Consider the following 14,044-nt stretch of genomic DNA (forward strand, 5'->3'; position numbering starts at 1 on the left):
GTCTGACGTGACGGCTTCACAAGCCTGTGCCGCTGCAGCAAAACCTATCTGACTGCATGTCATGCAGCCTACTTTTAAACTGGTGCTGTGCTGTTGTTGACTGTTGCACAAATCATTCTGTACACGAGTGCTGCACACGCAGGCTAACACCCTGACAGTTATATATGCTCTGGGTACAAATGCTGCAACAGCAACCGATTTGTATGAATCATGTCAAACACAAGTCCTGAACACACAAATATATTACAACCGATCTACACTTCTGGTAGTCTGCTCACATAACATATGTGGAGCCCTTCTCTACTGCAAAAGGACCCACCAGGAACACTGAGAACAAACGGACAAACAAGGGGTAGAAATAATATAATAAAATAAATAATATAATAACCTGTGTTTAAAAAGCCTTGCATCATTTGCGACCTTTTTTAAAATGGTAATTTTCAGTTGATTTAATGGTGTAATGCGGTTTGAGGACAAATTTATAAAGCCAACCCTGTCTTACCTTACCTGTTCAAATCAACAAGACAATCTAAAACCTCCAAAATAACATACAAGTAAATCTATGCCACTCTGGCACAGTCTCAACATAACACCAGGATTAGAAGCATTTTAAATTGCTACTTGTTATCAGGCTTTTTGCTGAATTGCATTACGTTATTTTCACTGAGCTGAATAGATATGCAGTGATGAAATCATAGACAGGAAGAGAGACTCTCTGATGTAAAATCAGAAGCAGAAAGAGCTGCTCAGTAGCCTGTGGATCCTCATGCATGAATCACAAAATCATGAAAAAATATTCACATTAGAAATCTGGATAAATTGTAATAAAAAGAATAATATTGAATGGGTATTATCAAGTTCTTATATTAACAGAATACCGTTACCAGCCTGTTTGTCAAACCATTGCACATACAAATACAGTAGTAGAAACTGACACAAATCTATAAATAAAAACACACCAGGCGATGAACAGATATGCATGCAAACAACAAACATACAAACAATCTCTTAGCTTGCACATCACAATGACATGTTCATATATTCACCAGTCATGACAATATGTTGTTTACACTGCATCATATTATAAAACTCAACATATATGTAACAGTGAGGAGCTGTGGGAGTGAAATGTAGCCGAAGAAGAACACAAACTAGCAATAGCGCTGGGTGTTGTGGCTGAAGCTGGGGCTGAATTAAATTGTTGCTACTTTCTCCCCTGTGAACAAAAGTCAATGGCTTACAAAAAAGTTCCATCTTCAATTTACTCAGAGCCATTTTAAATCAATAATGGGCAGATTATGAATGTGAGTAGTCTTTAAAGAAAAAGGCCTCCCTGAAGAAAAGAGACTTGAATGAAGGCAGACAATGCACACGCATGGCTGGGTCCATATCTCACAGGAACAGAGAGCAGTCTGAGAGACTCGAGCCTTTTCAACACACTTGATCTATACTGTCTGGTCTTAGAGTCATCCAGCCACCATTTCCCCTAACACAACAATATTCTTACTAACCTTCCTTCTTTTTCAGTTCAAAAACTGACACCAAACGTGTTACCTATGCACGGTTGCAGTATGCATAGCTAGAATCAGAGCTTTATAGGTCAAAGACTCTTCAGTTATAAAACATAGTTTTGAGTACCTTTTGAATAATGATTTCTGCAGATCTCTGGCACAGCACCAACCCATTTCTAGGAGACATTTTTGGAAACAGCTAAAAGGTCTGTGGCTGCAGGCTCCATGTAATGAAGTGGTGCATTTAAATGAGAGACAGCTCTGGGACAAGGAGGTGCACTTCACTCAGATCAGTACACACTGAAATAAAGTGGAAGCTGGAGGATGAAGAAAGGAAAGAGAGGACAACTGTAAAAGGGGAGAAACAGAGCACAGGGAAAGAAGACAGAGAAGAAGTCAAACTGACTGTAGACCAGACCTGCAAACAGGACCTGACCTGCAAATATTGGAAGTTCTAAGAAAGGAAGAGATTAAAGACGATAAGAGGAAAAATGCAAAGAGAAACCAAAGGGAAATGAGAAGATTGCAAAGCAAAATTCCCAGTGGATTTAATAGGATATTACTGTAGCACGAGACTGAAGACAGTGTAGAATACCTCAAATACCTGTAACAAAAGAAAAGGACTAAAGCTGTGTCCAAAATATTAATAGGTTTTAAAGTATTTACTGATGGCTGCATATTCAAGAAAGAAAGTTAAAAGTAAAGTAAAATGAGCATTCGCTTTGTTAAATGTCACATTTAAATTTTATTATTAAGCACAAATAGCATCCAGAACAATGCATGCTATTGTATTGCCAAACAAAAAATGCCTGCCCCCCCCCCAACTCAGGAGTCAATCTGCTGGAAATAATATGCTGGCAATTTTCTCCATGGCAACCTAATGCCAGAACAGGCTGTAGATTGGTATGCCAACAAACAGACAGCCACAAGGGCTTTAGAGAATGGCTGCAAGGCAGTGAGCAGGAGCAGAAGGGTGCACCAAACCCTAAGATAACTAAGCATCACAAAAACAAATACACATACACACACACACACACACATACACAGTAAGAGCATTTAACTATGCAATACAGAAACAACAAGGAAGGTTAAAGAAATCAATAAAGATCTGTTATGTCAGCAGGCATGTTAACATTTACAAACATCCTTGAAATTCAAAAGATGAATAATGCCAATTTGTTGTGAACCAACCCCTTGCAAAAAATGTGTTATTCCCATGTTAATTTTTCAACCCAACCGGTCGAGATTGGTTGGTTCTTTTGGAGGGCTCTTTCTAGTAAAGGGAAGTTTTTCCTCTCCACTGTCAACAAGTGCTTGCTTATTGTGGAAACTGTTATAATATTGTAATGTCCTGACCTTACCCTGTAAGGTGCCTTGAAATATGTGATTTAGCATTATATACCACACTAAGATTTTTCAAGTATTATGTGATTGAAATTCACTTGTGTAGGGATGGTGTTGAATTGAACTTGTTTCTATTAAACAGATCCACATTAAACAGTGTGTGTCTTAGTGACCCTTTTTCTTGTAACAACAGAATTTTATAAACATTCAAGAGCAATTAGTCTAAGCTTTATGGATGTTGGTTGGTGCATGTGATGTATAAGTACAGCGTTACGCTACCTTATACACAGGAGAAAGACCTCAGTCAGTTGGACTGGGGAAAAACAAAAAGGGGATAGGGAAAGGGGGCAAGAGAAAAGGAGATAAACAAAAAGATGGTGTTTATGACTGAAACAGGGGATCTGAAGCCCTCGTGAAATTTTTGAGGTTTTGGCAACTCATTTCATGCAAGCTTAATGATGTTGAGGAGGAAGTGGTGCTGTGAGAGCAGAAATAAATTGGGGCAATGTTTGTCAATCAATCTATATGAATATTAATATTTTAAATTAATAATGATGAACACACTAGCAGTATAACCCAACAAGCTGAAAATGTAAACGCACACCAAGAGTGATACTGAATGTTGTACAAATGCTTCCAAAATACAATAACACAACATTTATACATACATAAAATGAGGCGTTTCATTCCATATATATGTGTCATGTGATGCTGGGTCCCTATGAAACCACTCTAACACATTTTTCCTATACTAAATGAGAGAATTATTGCAGATAACACCAAGCTAAGCTCCTATTACATATTGATGTTGCCATTATTATTTTCATTTTTGTGGCAGCAATGACATAGGCTGAAGGATGCCAAACATTTGTTTTAACAGGCTTGAACTTCAATAAATTCAAATGTGAATATAAACGCTTGTGTACAGTGAGGATCAGAGACCAAAATAAAAAAAGATAATTTTTTACTCAAATAATTATCTATCAAATATAGAACAAAAAGAAAAAAGGCAGTCTGAAAATGACTTGGGACAATAGTGTGATAGAGCAAAAAAAGAGCTCTTATTTCTGCTGAGAGAGAATCCTACTCTTTCTTATAATAATCTCTTGGTACCATTATAATATATTAGCACCTCTGTAGACACGTTCTACTGAGATTCGTTAGTGCCAACGGCAAAACTTCACAGACTTTATTCAGAGAGGCACTCCTTATTTTCCCTTCAAAGTCCGGAGGGAAATAGAAGACAGCAAATACTGCAGGTACAGGCATTGCCTGTATGCTGCAGAACTGTGTAGTATGGGTTTATGAGTGAAACTAGAGTGTTGAAATATGGGGCTATGACAATCTCAGAACAGGTATGCACTGGAGAGAAAACAACAGGCAGAGACTGAGACCCAGAAACAGAGAGAGAGATATCCTTTTGATGTTCCATTTAATAAACTATTACATTAAAATGAGGACAAAAACATCAGCTAGCCAAACAAATGATCACACACACACGCGCACACACGCATCCCAGTTGCACTCAAGGCAAATGAAGGCAAGATAAAAGCATTAATGCTGCCTGATATAATCAGCCTATTTGTCAGAGTTCGCTGTACAAATCACATTCAAATAAAAAATTATCAAACTCTGCTCACCCACAGAGCAAACTGCTCTTTTACTCTCTTGAAAGCGTCACTATCATTTCTTAAGCAATAAAACATGGGCTGAGTCCTGATGTGTGGTGACCATCTCACACAGCCACCAGAGAAGTAGAGCACAGACAGAGAAACAGTGAGTGAGATGTATTTCATGTATTTGTTTTGTTACATTTCATGCCAATGCAGCTCATTTGAACCGAATTGAATCGAGATAGAGAGAGAGCCAGCAACAGAGAACTGGCTAGTGTGCTGGCGCATCACAATTGGCAGGATATTGTGTGCAGAGTAATGGACAAAGGCCTTGGAACACATTACATTCCACCTAGTACAGAGCAGGCGTATGTTTGTGTGTATTCGGGATGTTGGGGGTAAGAAATTGGAAAACAGTGGACTAAAAAACTGTGAAATTGCAATTGGAATATTAGATTTTGAAGGAATATTATGGTTGAAGGAACAGTATAGTACAATCACCTGAAACTAGGTGAGTGCAGTCAAACATTTAAATGACCTGTTGCCTCTGCAACACAGGAGCCAGTGGAGATTTTTCTTGTGCTTTCTGAAGAGGGTGGAGCTGATGGGGGAAAGTTGGATAACAAATCTTTCAAGATGTTTATTTCAGATTACACTACAGCCACGTTTGGAGTAAATTACCTGTAAACAGGAGAGAGACCAACAGGCCCAGATGGAGAGATGTAGAGAGAGAGAGATAGAAAGACAATGGCTCACAAAGAGAGAGGCTCTGGCATTAGACGTCTACTCCACAGAGGGGGGCGATTCAGTCTGTCAACGCCCACGCAGCATGCCCATCCTCATAAAAACATAAAAACAATGATTCTGACTTGGCTCACCAAGAACACAACATGACATTTAGCTCTAAACCCTGGTCTGGAACACCCACACAGACACAAAAGCATTATCAAAAAAAAACACACACTATTGAACACATTACAGAGAAACAGATTTAACGCTCTGTGTCAACTTGTAAAATGCCGATGCACACTAGGAAGTCTTGATGACATTTACTCTTAAAACGCCGGTGTTGAACACACATGCACGCACGCACTAGCTTGCTTTCTTCTCCTCACACCCACTCAGGGAAAATTAAGCTGAAACATTATGAGTGAATCTGCAAATACATAAAGACGAGCCAGGACAATAAGGCATCTCTGAGCACTGCAGTGAACAAATAATCAGTTACGTGATGATCCTGTAATTACATTAGTGATAAAAATCCCATTACCTCCTGATTATACATCAGCCTCCTTGTTCTCTTCAAGTGCCCTGTACAACAACCATTAGGGATGATGGAAAAATGACTAAGCTGTTTTCCTTCTAAGCCCCCATCCCCACAAAGCCTTGTCTAACGCAAACCCCTCGGATAACCCAACACTGTACTGTTAGAGTGCAGACACTACACACAGCCTGTAGATCATCATCATTTTCATAGCACCCACTCAGGGACTGCTGACTAAAATAAAACTTATTTGGGTGCCTCTGTGAAACAATGACTGAAGATATACTCCCACAAAATCTTATTCCACACACTGGATGATACTAAATTTCACCCTTTCAGTCATCCAACACTCATGCTTTTTTGCCTGTTATACCATACTCCATTAGCTATTTTTCTTCTCTTTTCTTTTTTTTTTTTAATCTCCCACACGTCCTCACAGACATCCTGCTATCACCACGTCCCTCTCCTCTTTTCTTATTGTCCCATAGGGATAGTATCAATTATCTCATTCCTCTTTCCTATTCTCCTTTTATTATCCATCTTCACGTTCTTTGAATTCGCAGACATAAATATCCACTGTTGCAATATCTGCCTTTCAAACTGCAAAAAGAAGCTCCAAGCTCCTAAAGGAAAGTTTATAAAGCAGACAGACTTCCTCTGAGCTACGGTGTCATGCAACCCAGACCCACAGAATAAAAATGTTGGTTGGTTGGGGTAAGGTGAGTGAGTTATCTTTAGGGCCCACTTTGTGAAATGGGGCTACGCTGCTCTTTCATGCTCTGGGACCTGAGCATCTTAATGTCACATGCACTAAAATAACAGGCTGCCATATGGCATCAGAGATCCAATAACAGACAGCCGTCTTACAGAACACCGTCCTGTGCCTACTGCCAGCTCCTCTGATGCAATCACTAATTAACAGAGAAGTATAGAGCTATATATCTCCCAGTGGTTTAATAGGCAGTATAGATGTTGGAAATGTCTTTGTGGTTGGGTGAAATGAGGGAAGGAGAGATAAACAAGGGACAGAAAGCAATAAAGGTTTTTTTCTTTGGTAAGTTGATCACATAAGGGGAATATGAGAGAAAGAAGAATTGCCTCTTTTGGAGGAAGAGATACCTTTTCTGCTCCATAGCACTGTGTGCCTGGGTGATTGCAGAATATGTATGTGCTCTGTGAGGAGAATATTGAACATTTCATTTCACCCAATTCACTAAGTCTAGCGATTGATTCCCTATGTAGAATTCACAGAAGCAATTAAGAGTAAAAGTCTGTCAAGGTCCATTATACCTAATATAAGCTTTCTTTCAGTCCGCAGTACAATAGTTTCAAACTGCTGCAACAACTGCAGCTGTCCGGATCAATACTAAATGAACTCCAGATCCAAGCAGGATGTAAGGCCCTTACACAAGCTCAGTGTCGAGAAACATGATAGCATTTAAAAGAACGTGTTGGACAATGAACAACATCTAATAATGACACACATCTAATCTCATTGTAAACCCATGTGACAACTGTTCAGTGTGATAATAGGGAGAAGAAAAACATCTGGCTTCGCACTCCAGACAAAGCTTTATCTTTGACAAAATAAAGAAAGCAAAGATAAGCCTGAATTAATTTTGCAAACCTCTTCTTCAGAAAATCCTCTTTATTTAAGGTGGAGAGAAGTGGGGCGGGAATATGCAGAACCTCCTCCGCATATTCCTAAGAAGTAATCCAGAAGGCTGTTCACTGGCGTGTGCAGCACTCAGGCAGCTCCACAAAGGCACATGCAAATGAAGTTAAGTCTCAAGTGCAGCAACAGGGGTAGAGAGGGGACCAAATAGCTACTCACTGTCAACAGCTGAGCACAAATATGGGAAAGCTTAGTCATGGAAGCATTTTAATATTCAAGGGACCTAACATGCCACTGAATGAACATTAAGTCTCTAACTCCCCACCCACCCCCCCCCCCCCCCCCCCCCCCACCCGCCCTTCTGCTGTTCTTCAACTCTTCTGACAACTGTTTTTCCTCATCCTACCTGCAAACCATCTTTAACTACCTACATCAAAATTAATCACAACAACCTTTCTTTAGAGCCCAAAATAACAGCCCTATTATTCCTGTCTATTTCTAACACTACTCTGAAAACACAACTGTCTGCCAGTGTGTTATGAATGCCCCATTTAAGCTTTAAGAAAATGGAGGAGGCCACACTTTTGCGATGTGTTGAAGGAACAGGATGGCCTGGAGGTTTCGTGTCAGGCTCTCTGATGCTCGCCTTTGATGTACAACAAATTTCTAACACCGATATTCACCTACAAGCCAGAGCTGTATATGGATATAGCCTCACATGAAGTGATATGTGTTTATTAAATAAGAGAGGTTCCTGCAAACACATACATACAGTATACTATAAGCCAAGGCTGGGCTATTAATCTTACTTTATTTTCCGTTATGATTTTGGCTGCCAACGCTTATGAAAACAAAGTAATTGAGATAAAACGATTATTGTGCCGCATTCTATCTTGCAACAAATTCCGGGTTATGTTTTGTAAATAAAATACCAAGTCAAGTCAATATCAAGTACCCACCCACCCACTGTTTCAAACGTCAATGAGTAATCGTGTTAAAAAATAGTGATCTCAATATTGATCAAAATAATCGTGATTATGATTTTTGCCACAATCAAGCAGCCCTTCTATGAGCAGAACTTACATTGCCGAGGTTGATAAACCCATGTTCCCTGGCGATGCGGTCAGCCTCCTCTGGACCCCCATTAATCTGGACCGCCCATGAGTTGGTGTAGACCTCTGCAGTATCAATCCGCCTCAGTTCTGCTGTGAGGAGGACAAGGACTGTCCATAAGTGCAGCAGGGCCACCTTGGCATCCATGAAAAGGAGAAGACCTCGCAGGGCAGTCTATCCGTTGGTCTGTCACTGCTTCCCAGGCAGAGTGGGGCTGCTCCACCGTACAGCAGCAAAGTAGAACAGTGGTCTGGAGATGAGAGGACAGAGCCAGTTATCAACATAAACATGGCCTTCTTAACTGGGTCACTCTTGGGCCTGAATTACTTACTGCTGATACCATTCAGAAAACCAACCCAAAACTGCAGCATAAATAAACAACACACACGCACAGACCTTATCATGCATCATACTTAGCTCATTGTCAAACTCAAATAAAAAAAACAAAACAAGACTTAATAAATGTGATATGCTTATAAATATTAGATCACAACATACAAGTGCTCTGCCAAAAACAGAATTGCTTTTTAACCCTCCCTCATCTTTTTTAGACCTGAAATGGTAATACATGATAATGATATACAGTAGGCATGTTGCTGCAATACAGGATGAGCTCCAAGAAAACCAGTATACAGCTAGTTATGGAAACAAAAAAAAGACAAGGCAAATGATGGAGAGGATATTTAAACTCTCACCGCTCTGAATTTTAGTAGTTTCCAAATTTTAAATTCATCCAACCGCTTATTAGGTATGAAAAAGTACTGTTCAACATATTTTAATTGGATAGTAAAATAACAAGTGTGATAAAAAGGAACATTATTTGAACGGATGTTCAAACAAAAAAGATTTTCAGACTGGGACATTCTGCAGGCCTTTGATTTGTAGCTCTTTGAGTCGTAGGAAAGGAGCCTGTAAGTCACACAATAAAAGGAAAGCTTTGTGGTGAGTTAACTGACTCTGAGTGAGAAGGAAGATGATAAGGTGTGGGATTCTGCAAAGTATATCAGTTCATCCTGAGAAAGATGAAGAGGAGGGAGGTTATGCCAGTCTAAATGCCTGTCCATTCCCACTGCTGATCCCACCAACATGGCCTCACGGGCCCATTCTGTGAGTCAATCCCCGATACACCACTAACTGATGCGAAAAGAAATTGGAGCTGCTGCAGGTGCTCAGTTTAAGCTGTTGTGAATTGAACAAGTTTAAGTCTGTTGTGTTCACTCGTGACTTTCTCCAAGTTTTTCTAGGAGGTTTAAAAATACAAAGAAATCCAAAATATACCCTCTTAGCAGGTACAGAAAGGGCAACAGCCTCGGGGAAAAGAGCTGAGCACATAGACAGGTTTTATTCTCACTGTCATGTTCCAGTCAGTTACTCAGTCCATCTGTCTGTCCAACACTTTAGTCCAGAGAAGATATTTTGACAACTACTATCTACAGTGCTGGTGACAAAAGTAAAATTAGAAACGCCTCAGTAATGTGTTGAGCCAACACAAGCTGCTACAATCAATGTGTCTTGGCAAAGATTCGAACTCTGACGGATGGTAGTGTCTAACACATCCATACTCTCCCATAGGTGTTCAGTGCAATACAGATTTGGTGAACTTCCAGCATATTTCATCTATGACCACCATCAGGCTGAAATGTGCACCCTTACACAAGAAATGTCAAAATCTAGCTGCCAGCTCAAGTTGAGCTTCCGTCTAAGATCAAACTGTCAACTTCAGTATCAAAAGCTGGATATTAATGGTCCCCAGAGCATGACTCATGCTTTGACTATCACCTTTCCTTTCCACTGCCACCACCACCATCAGGTAGAAGTTAAGTCTGAATATATCCATCCCAATGAACAAACCGCAATGAAAATTACTGAGCATATTCAAGCTTCCTTTAGATGCTCCCTTTATTTGAAGCGCTCAGTGATATTGTCTCTTGCTCCGACCTTACATCATACTGTCGATTGTGCTCACATCTTATGATCTAGTCAGTGGTTTGTCGTGATCTTTGCTGACAAACCGCAAACAGCAGTATGAGACTCCAAAGGAGATACACCTTTAAGATTCTGACAAACATGTGGTCTTTCCTCTATGGCCATCCTCAGGACAAATGAACATTTTATCACCAGTCCCTAAAGGCTCTGAGAATAGCAAAATCCTCAGTGTGGTGTTCATTCTGTCAAACAGTTTTAAATTGTGAGGTGTAATGAAGATTACAGGCTTTAGGGGCTACTATGGGGCTTTAGAACTTAAGATTCTTGTTAACGGAAAAACAATGGGTTTTCTGCAGGGTAAGGCAAACCTGCAGCAGAGCAGACTGCTCCAATGACAGGGGCTGAGTGCGTTTAGATTCTTCACAGACATTAAAGGTGAAAGAAAAAAAAAATGAATGCACTTTCACAGTGCATTGCAATTAAGTGGTGATTATTTTGTCAGTAGGTGGAAGTATCTAAAAGCAGTCTGGTAGCACTGATGGCACCTAGTAATAGTTGAAAACCATTAAAAAAAAGGCACTGTCATGTGCTTTTTTTTTTGGTTCAGTTCAGTCATACTGGGGCACAGTTTGGGGATATGATGATATTTTACAAGTAGCCTACAGTTTATCTTAAGATGATCTTAGCTTACAGACTTACAAATAGACTAATAACATCTAAGCCTTTATATACTTCTGGGAAACACAGCCAAGGTGTGTCACAATTGCTTAAACTTGGGCCAACATCTCACAAAAAATCTTCTTTTAAGAGATTCCAATTTTAGCGAGAGCATCAATTTTGATTTTCCACAGTGAATATGGGTTCTATCAAATAACTGGCCCTTTCCTGAGGAAAATGAAATCTACTAGCCTAGCCTAACCTAACTTAAAAGAATGTCTATTGGCAGTGGGCACCTTCAAGTGTAATAAGGCAACTGGTTTGCAGGGGAGCTTGTTTTTGCTTTTAGTCCTAACTAGAATCCATTTTACAAAACAGGGAAAATTTAAGAACTTTTTGCAACACAGAGGATGCCATCGCCTTTCATTCGCCCAAACAATTATCCACTGCTTCTGGGGAGTTTGGCATATCCATACTATTCAAAGTGGAGCTCACTGCATATATCTGTGCTTTCACTGATACATTTAGGAGTGGGTGTGATTTCAGCACAGCAGGAGAGGTGGTGGAAACATGACCAAGGGCTGTCACTCTTCCCATGGAGCAATTCTTCTGAGCTCATTAGATGCTATGCTATGCAGTCAAAAAAAAAAAAAAAAAAAAAAAGACAGGAGCAGGGGGTCTGCTGTCACTGAGAGGGCTGAAAGAACAGATGGAGAGAGTGGTGGGGGTATCCCTCCCCCCATGCAGCATTGCGCAAAATAACGAGTACATAATAACACAACGCCCATAACACCTTCTCTCAAAACACAGCCTGGAGAGGAGTTAACACGAGGCTGCTTACTCTTACAATATACATCAAAGACCTAAAACTGAGATGAAACTTCGACCTTCAAAACACAGGAGAACTTCAGACTTTAGGATCTAAACTACAATGAAAATAGAAAATCAGTTGCATAACCTGTTTTGAGGTTAGTAACACGCTGGAGTGAGTGAGCCAGTGGAAATGCAGGGGTGGATAAGTGACCTGTGGTATGCTAAACAAACCTAGCATCTTATAATTATTAATTAAGAACTTTCTGTTTCAAGTTTTTGACAGACCTCCATGGAATAGAACAGCAGCAGTAATAACAAGTTGCCCCTATCATAACACTTTTCATACACAAATGTATAATTAAAATAACACCCTCCTCTTCCACAGCAAGGTGCCCTTGAGGAGTGCACTTCACCCTAAACCGCTCCAGTGGAGCTGCTCAGTAGCCAACACAACAAGTCTGTGTTGCACTAACTAACCACAGAGTGATTCCTGTCCTTTGACACCCCCTCGCTATTTAACTGAGAAGAGGGTGGAGATGGATCAGCAATGCATCAACACTGTGCATTAATTATTGTCCTGATATCATCATTAGGCCTTTGGGCAACAGCCTCTTTCCTGTTGGATATTTTACAGACCTGCAGCTTTGAGGAACACCAGCTTTTAAGATGTGTTATGAGCTGAGCTGAACTGATTATTATGCAAGGAAGGTCTAGAAAGATCTGGGGGGAATTCCTTAACACTAATATCAATATAGTGACATTAAGACTATATTAGTATACTGTTGATATAATTATCAATATGTTGTCTTTTTGCTGAATGCACAGACTATATTGCAGTTACTATATGATACTATGGCCTAAGCTGAATGAAAGTTACAGATAGAGTATACAGCTCCACAGACACACGAGCGGGAGGTATATTATTGGCCAATACTTGCTCATGTTAGTGGCAGTTTTAGTATATGTTGCCAAGTGAGCAAAAGAAAAATGCATCAAAAAATAAATAAATGCAGCACATTCTTCTAGACTGTAAATATTTGTGACCCTTATTTTACTTAATTAATATTCTTTTCATGCAGGCTGTATTTATGTTTTCATTTAAAGTTGTTTGTAATAATTTTATAATGACTCTTTATTGTATTCATGTCTAATATTATTATCTGTAAAAACATCTGGCCTCAGTAGACATCTTTGTCACAACTCCAGATATAACCAGATCTGAAAGATCCCTGCCAAAGAGTTCACATAAAAAACTAATCTCAGCCAAAATATCATTATTTCTTTTACCAGTTTCAAAAATCCATATCAGTACTGTCTTCAAAAGCACAGTATAAGTCAGTTGTTGCTGAGTGAAATAATAATAATAATGAATGGCTCTATCTGCTTGGCCCACATTTCTACTGCTGACAATGATGTTACCACATTATCAATATTAAGGCACTGAATCAAACACTTTCATATATTTAATTTTATATGAAAAGCCCAGCTCTATATTTACCTTTGGTACATAAATATTACAAAAGACTTTGAGTTAGAGAACTGGGCTTCAGAACATAAAGTTGCCAATTTGATTTTCCTACCCATCTGGAAAATGTGTATGATCTGGAAAACACTTGACCCCCAGCTGCTCGAGAGCAACTGCTTAGTGAACAGCAGCAGAAGTCTACGGTTAAATGAACATGTTCAATAGTGCGAATGCAATGCACCTGACAAACAGCATGTGCGTTCAGTTAACTTCTTATAGTTCAGTGTGGGAAAGACGCGATGAACATAATTCGACAGAATAACAGATCTACTCCTGATGGGGATGAACAGGCAATTTCCATTGGTAATGACAAACACGCGAAGCTGTGACAGACCATATGTAGAACTCCAGCTCTATTTCAGGCTGCCCACCAGCCAAATCAACACCCACCAGGTGCTCTGCGTTGCCCTCTCATAGAAAACCATGGCACAGGAGAGAGCTGCAGCATTTGTGAAGTACCACTGACAGCCAAGCATCCTCTGCTGAGAGGGAAAATTGCTCTGAGTTAGAGTGTGATTGGAAAACCAGAGGCATTGCACAAGCATGTTGTGCTCAGTCAAGACAGTGGTCCACAGCTGGGAGTCAGCTGCACTGCGATCATCTGAGACACACTGTGAAGTTAGCGAGAATGCCATGACTGAGTACCCCTAAAGCCTGATCCAT

General features: G+C 39.9%; 1 protein-coding gene across 3 annotated transcripts in view; it reads right to left on the reverse strand.

Annotated features, from left to right (window-relative positions):
- Positions 1 to 14,044, reverse strand: part of furinb (furin (paired basic amino acid cleaving enzyme) b) — a 72,537-nt gene that overhangs the window by 56,693 nt on the left and 1,800 nt on the right. For all 3 annotated transcript variants that reach the window (XM_071503115.1, XM_071503123.1, XM_071503133.1), the window contains one exon: positions 8,431 to 8,710. In XM_071503115.1, coding sequence (XP_071359216.1) covers positions 8,431 to 8,607 — 177 coding nt within the window. In that variant the 5' untranslated portion in view covers positions 8,608 to 8,710. The remainder of the gene's footprint in view (positions 1 to 8,430; positions 8,711 to 14,044) is intronic.

Source organism: Trachinotus anak, unplaced genomic scaffold (assembly GCF_046630095.1).
Source record: "Trachinotus anak isolate AG129_WGS33_773 ecotype Australia unplaced genomic scaffold, CSIRO_AGI_Tana_v1 ptg000002l, whole genome shotgun sequence".
Classification (NCBI taxonomy): Eukaryota; Metazoa; Chordata; class Actinopteri; order Carangiformes; family Carangidae; genus Trachinotus; species Trachinotus anak.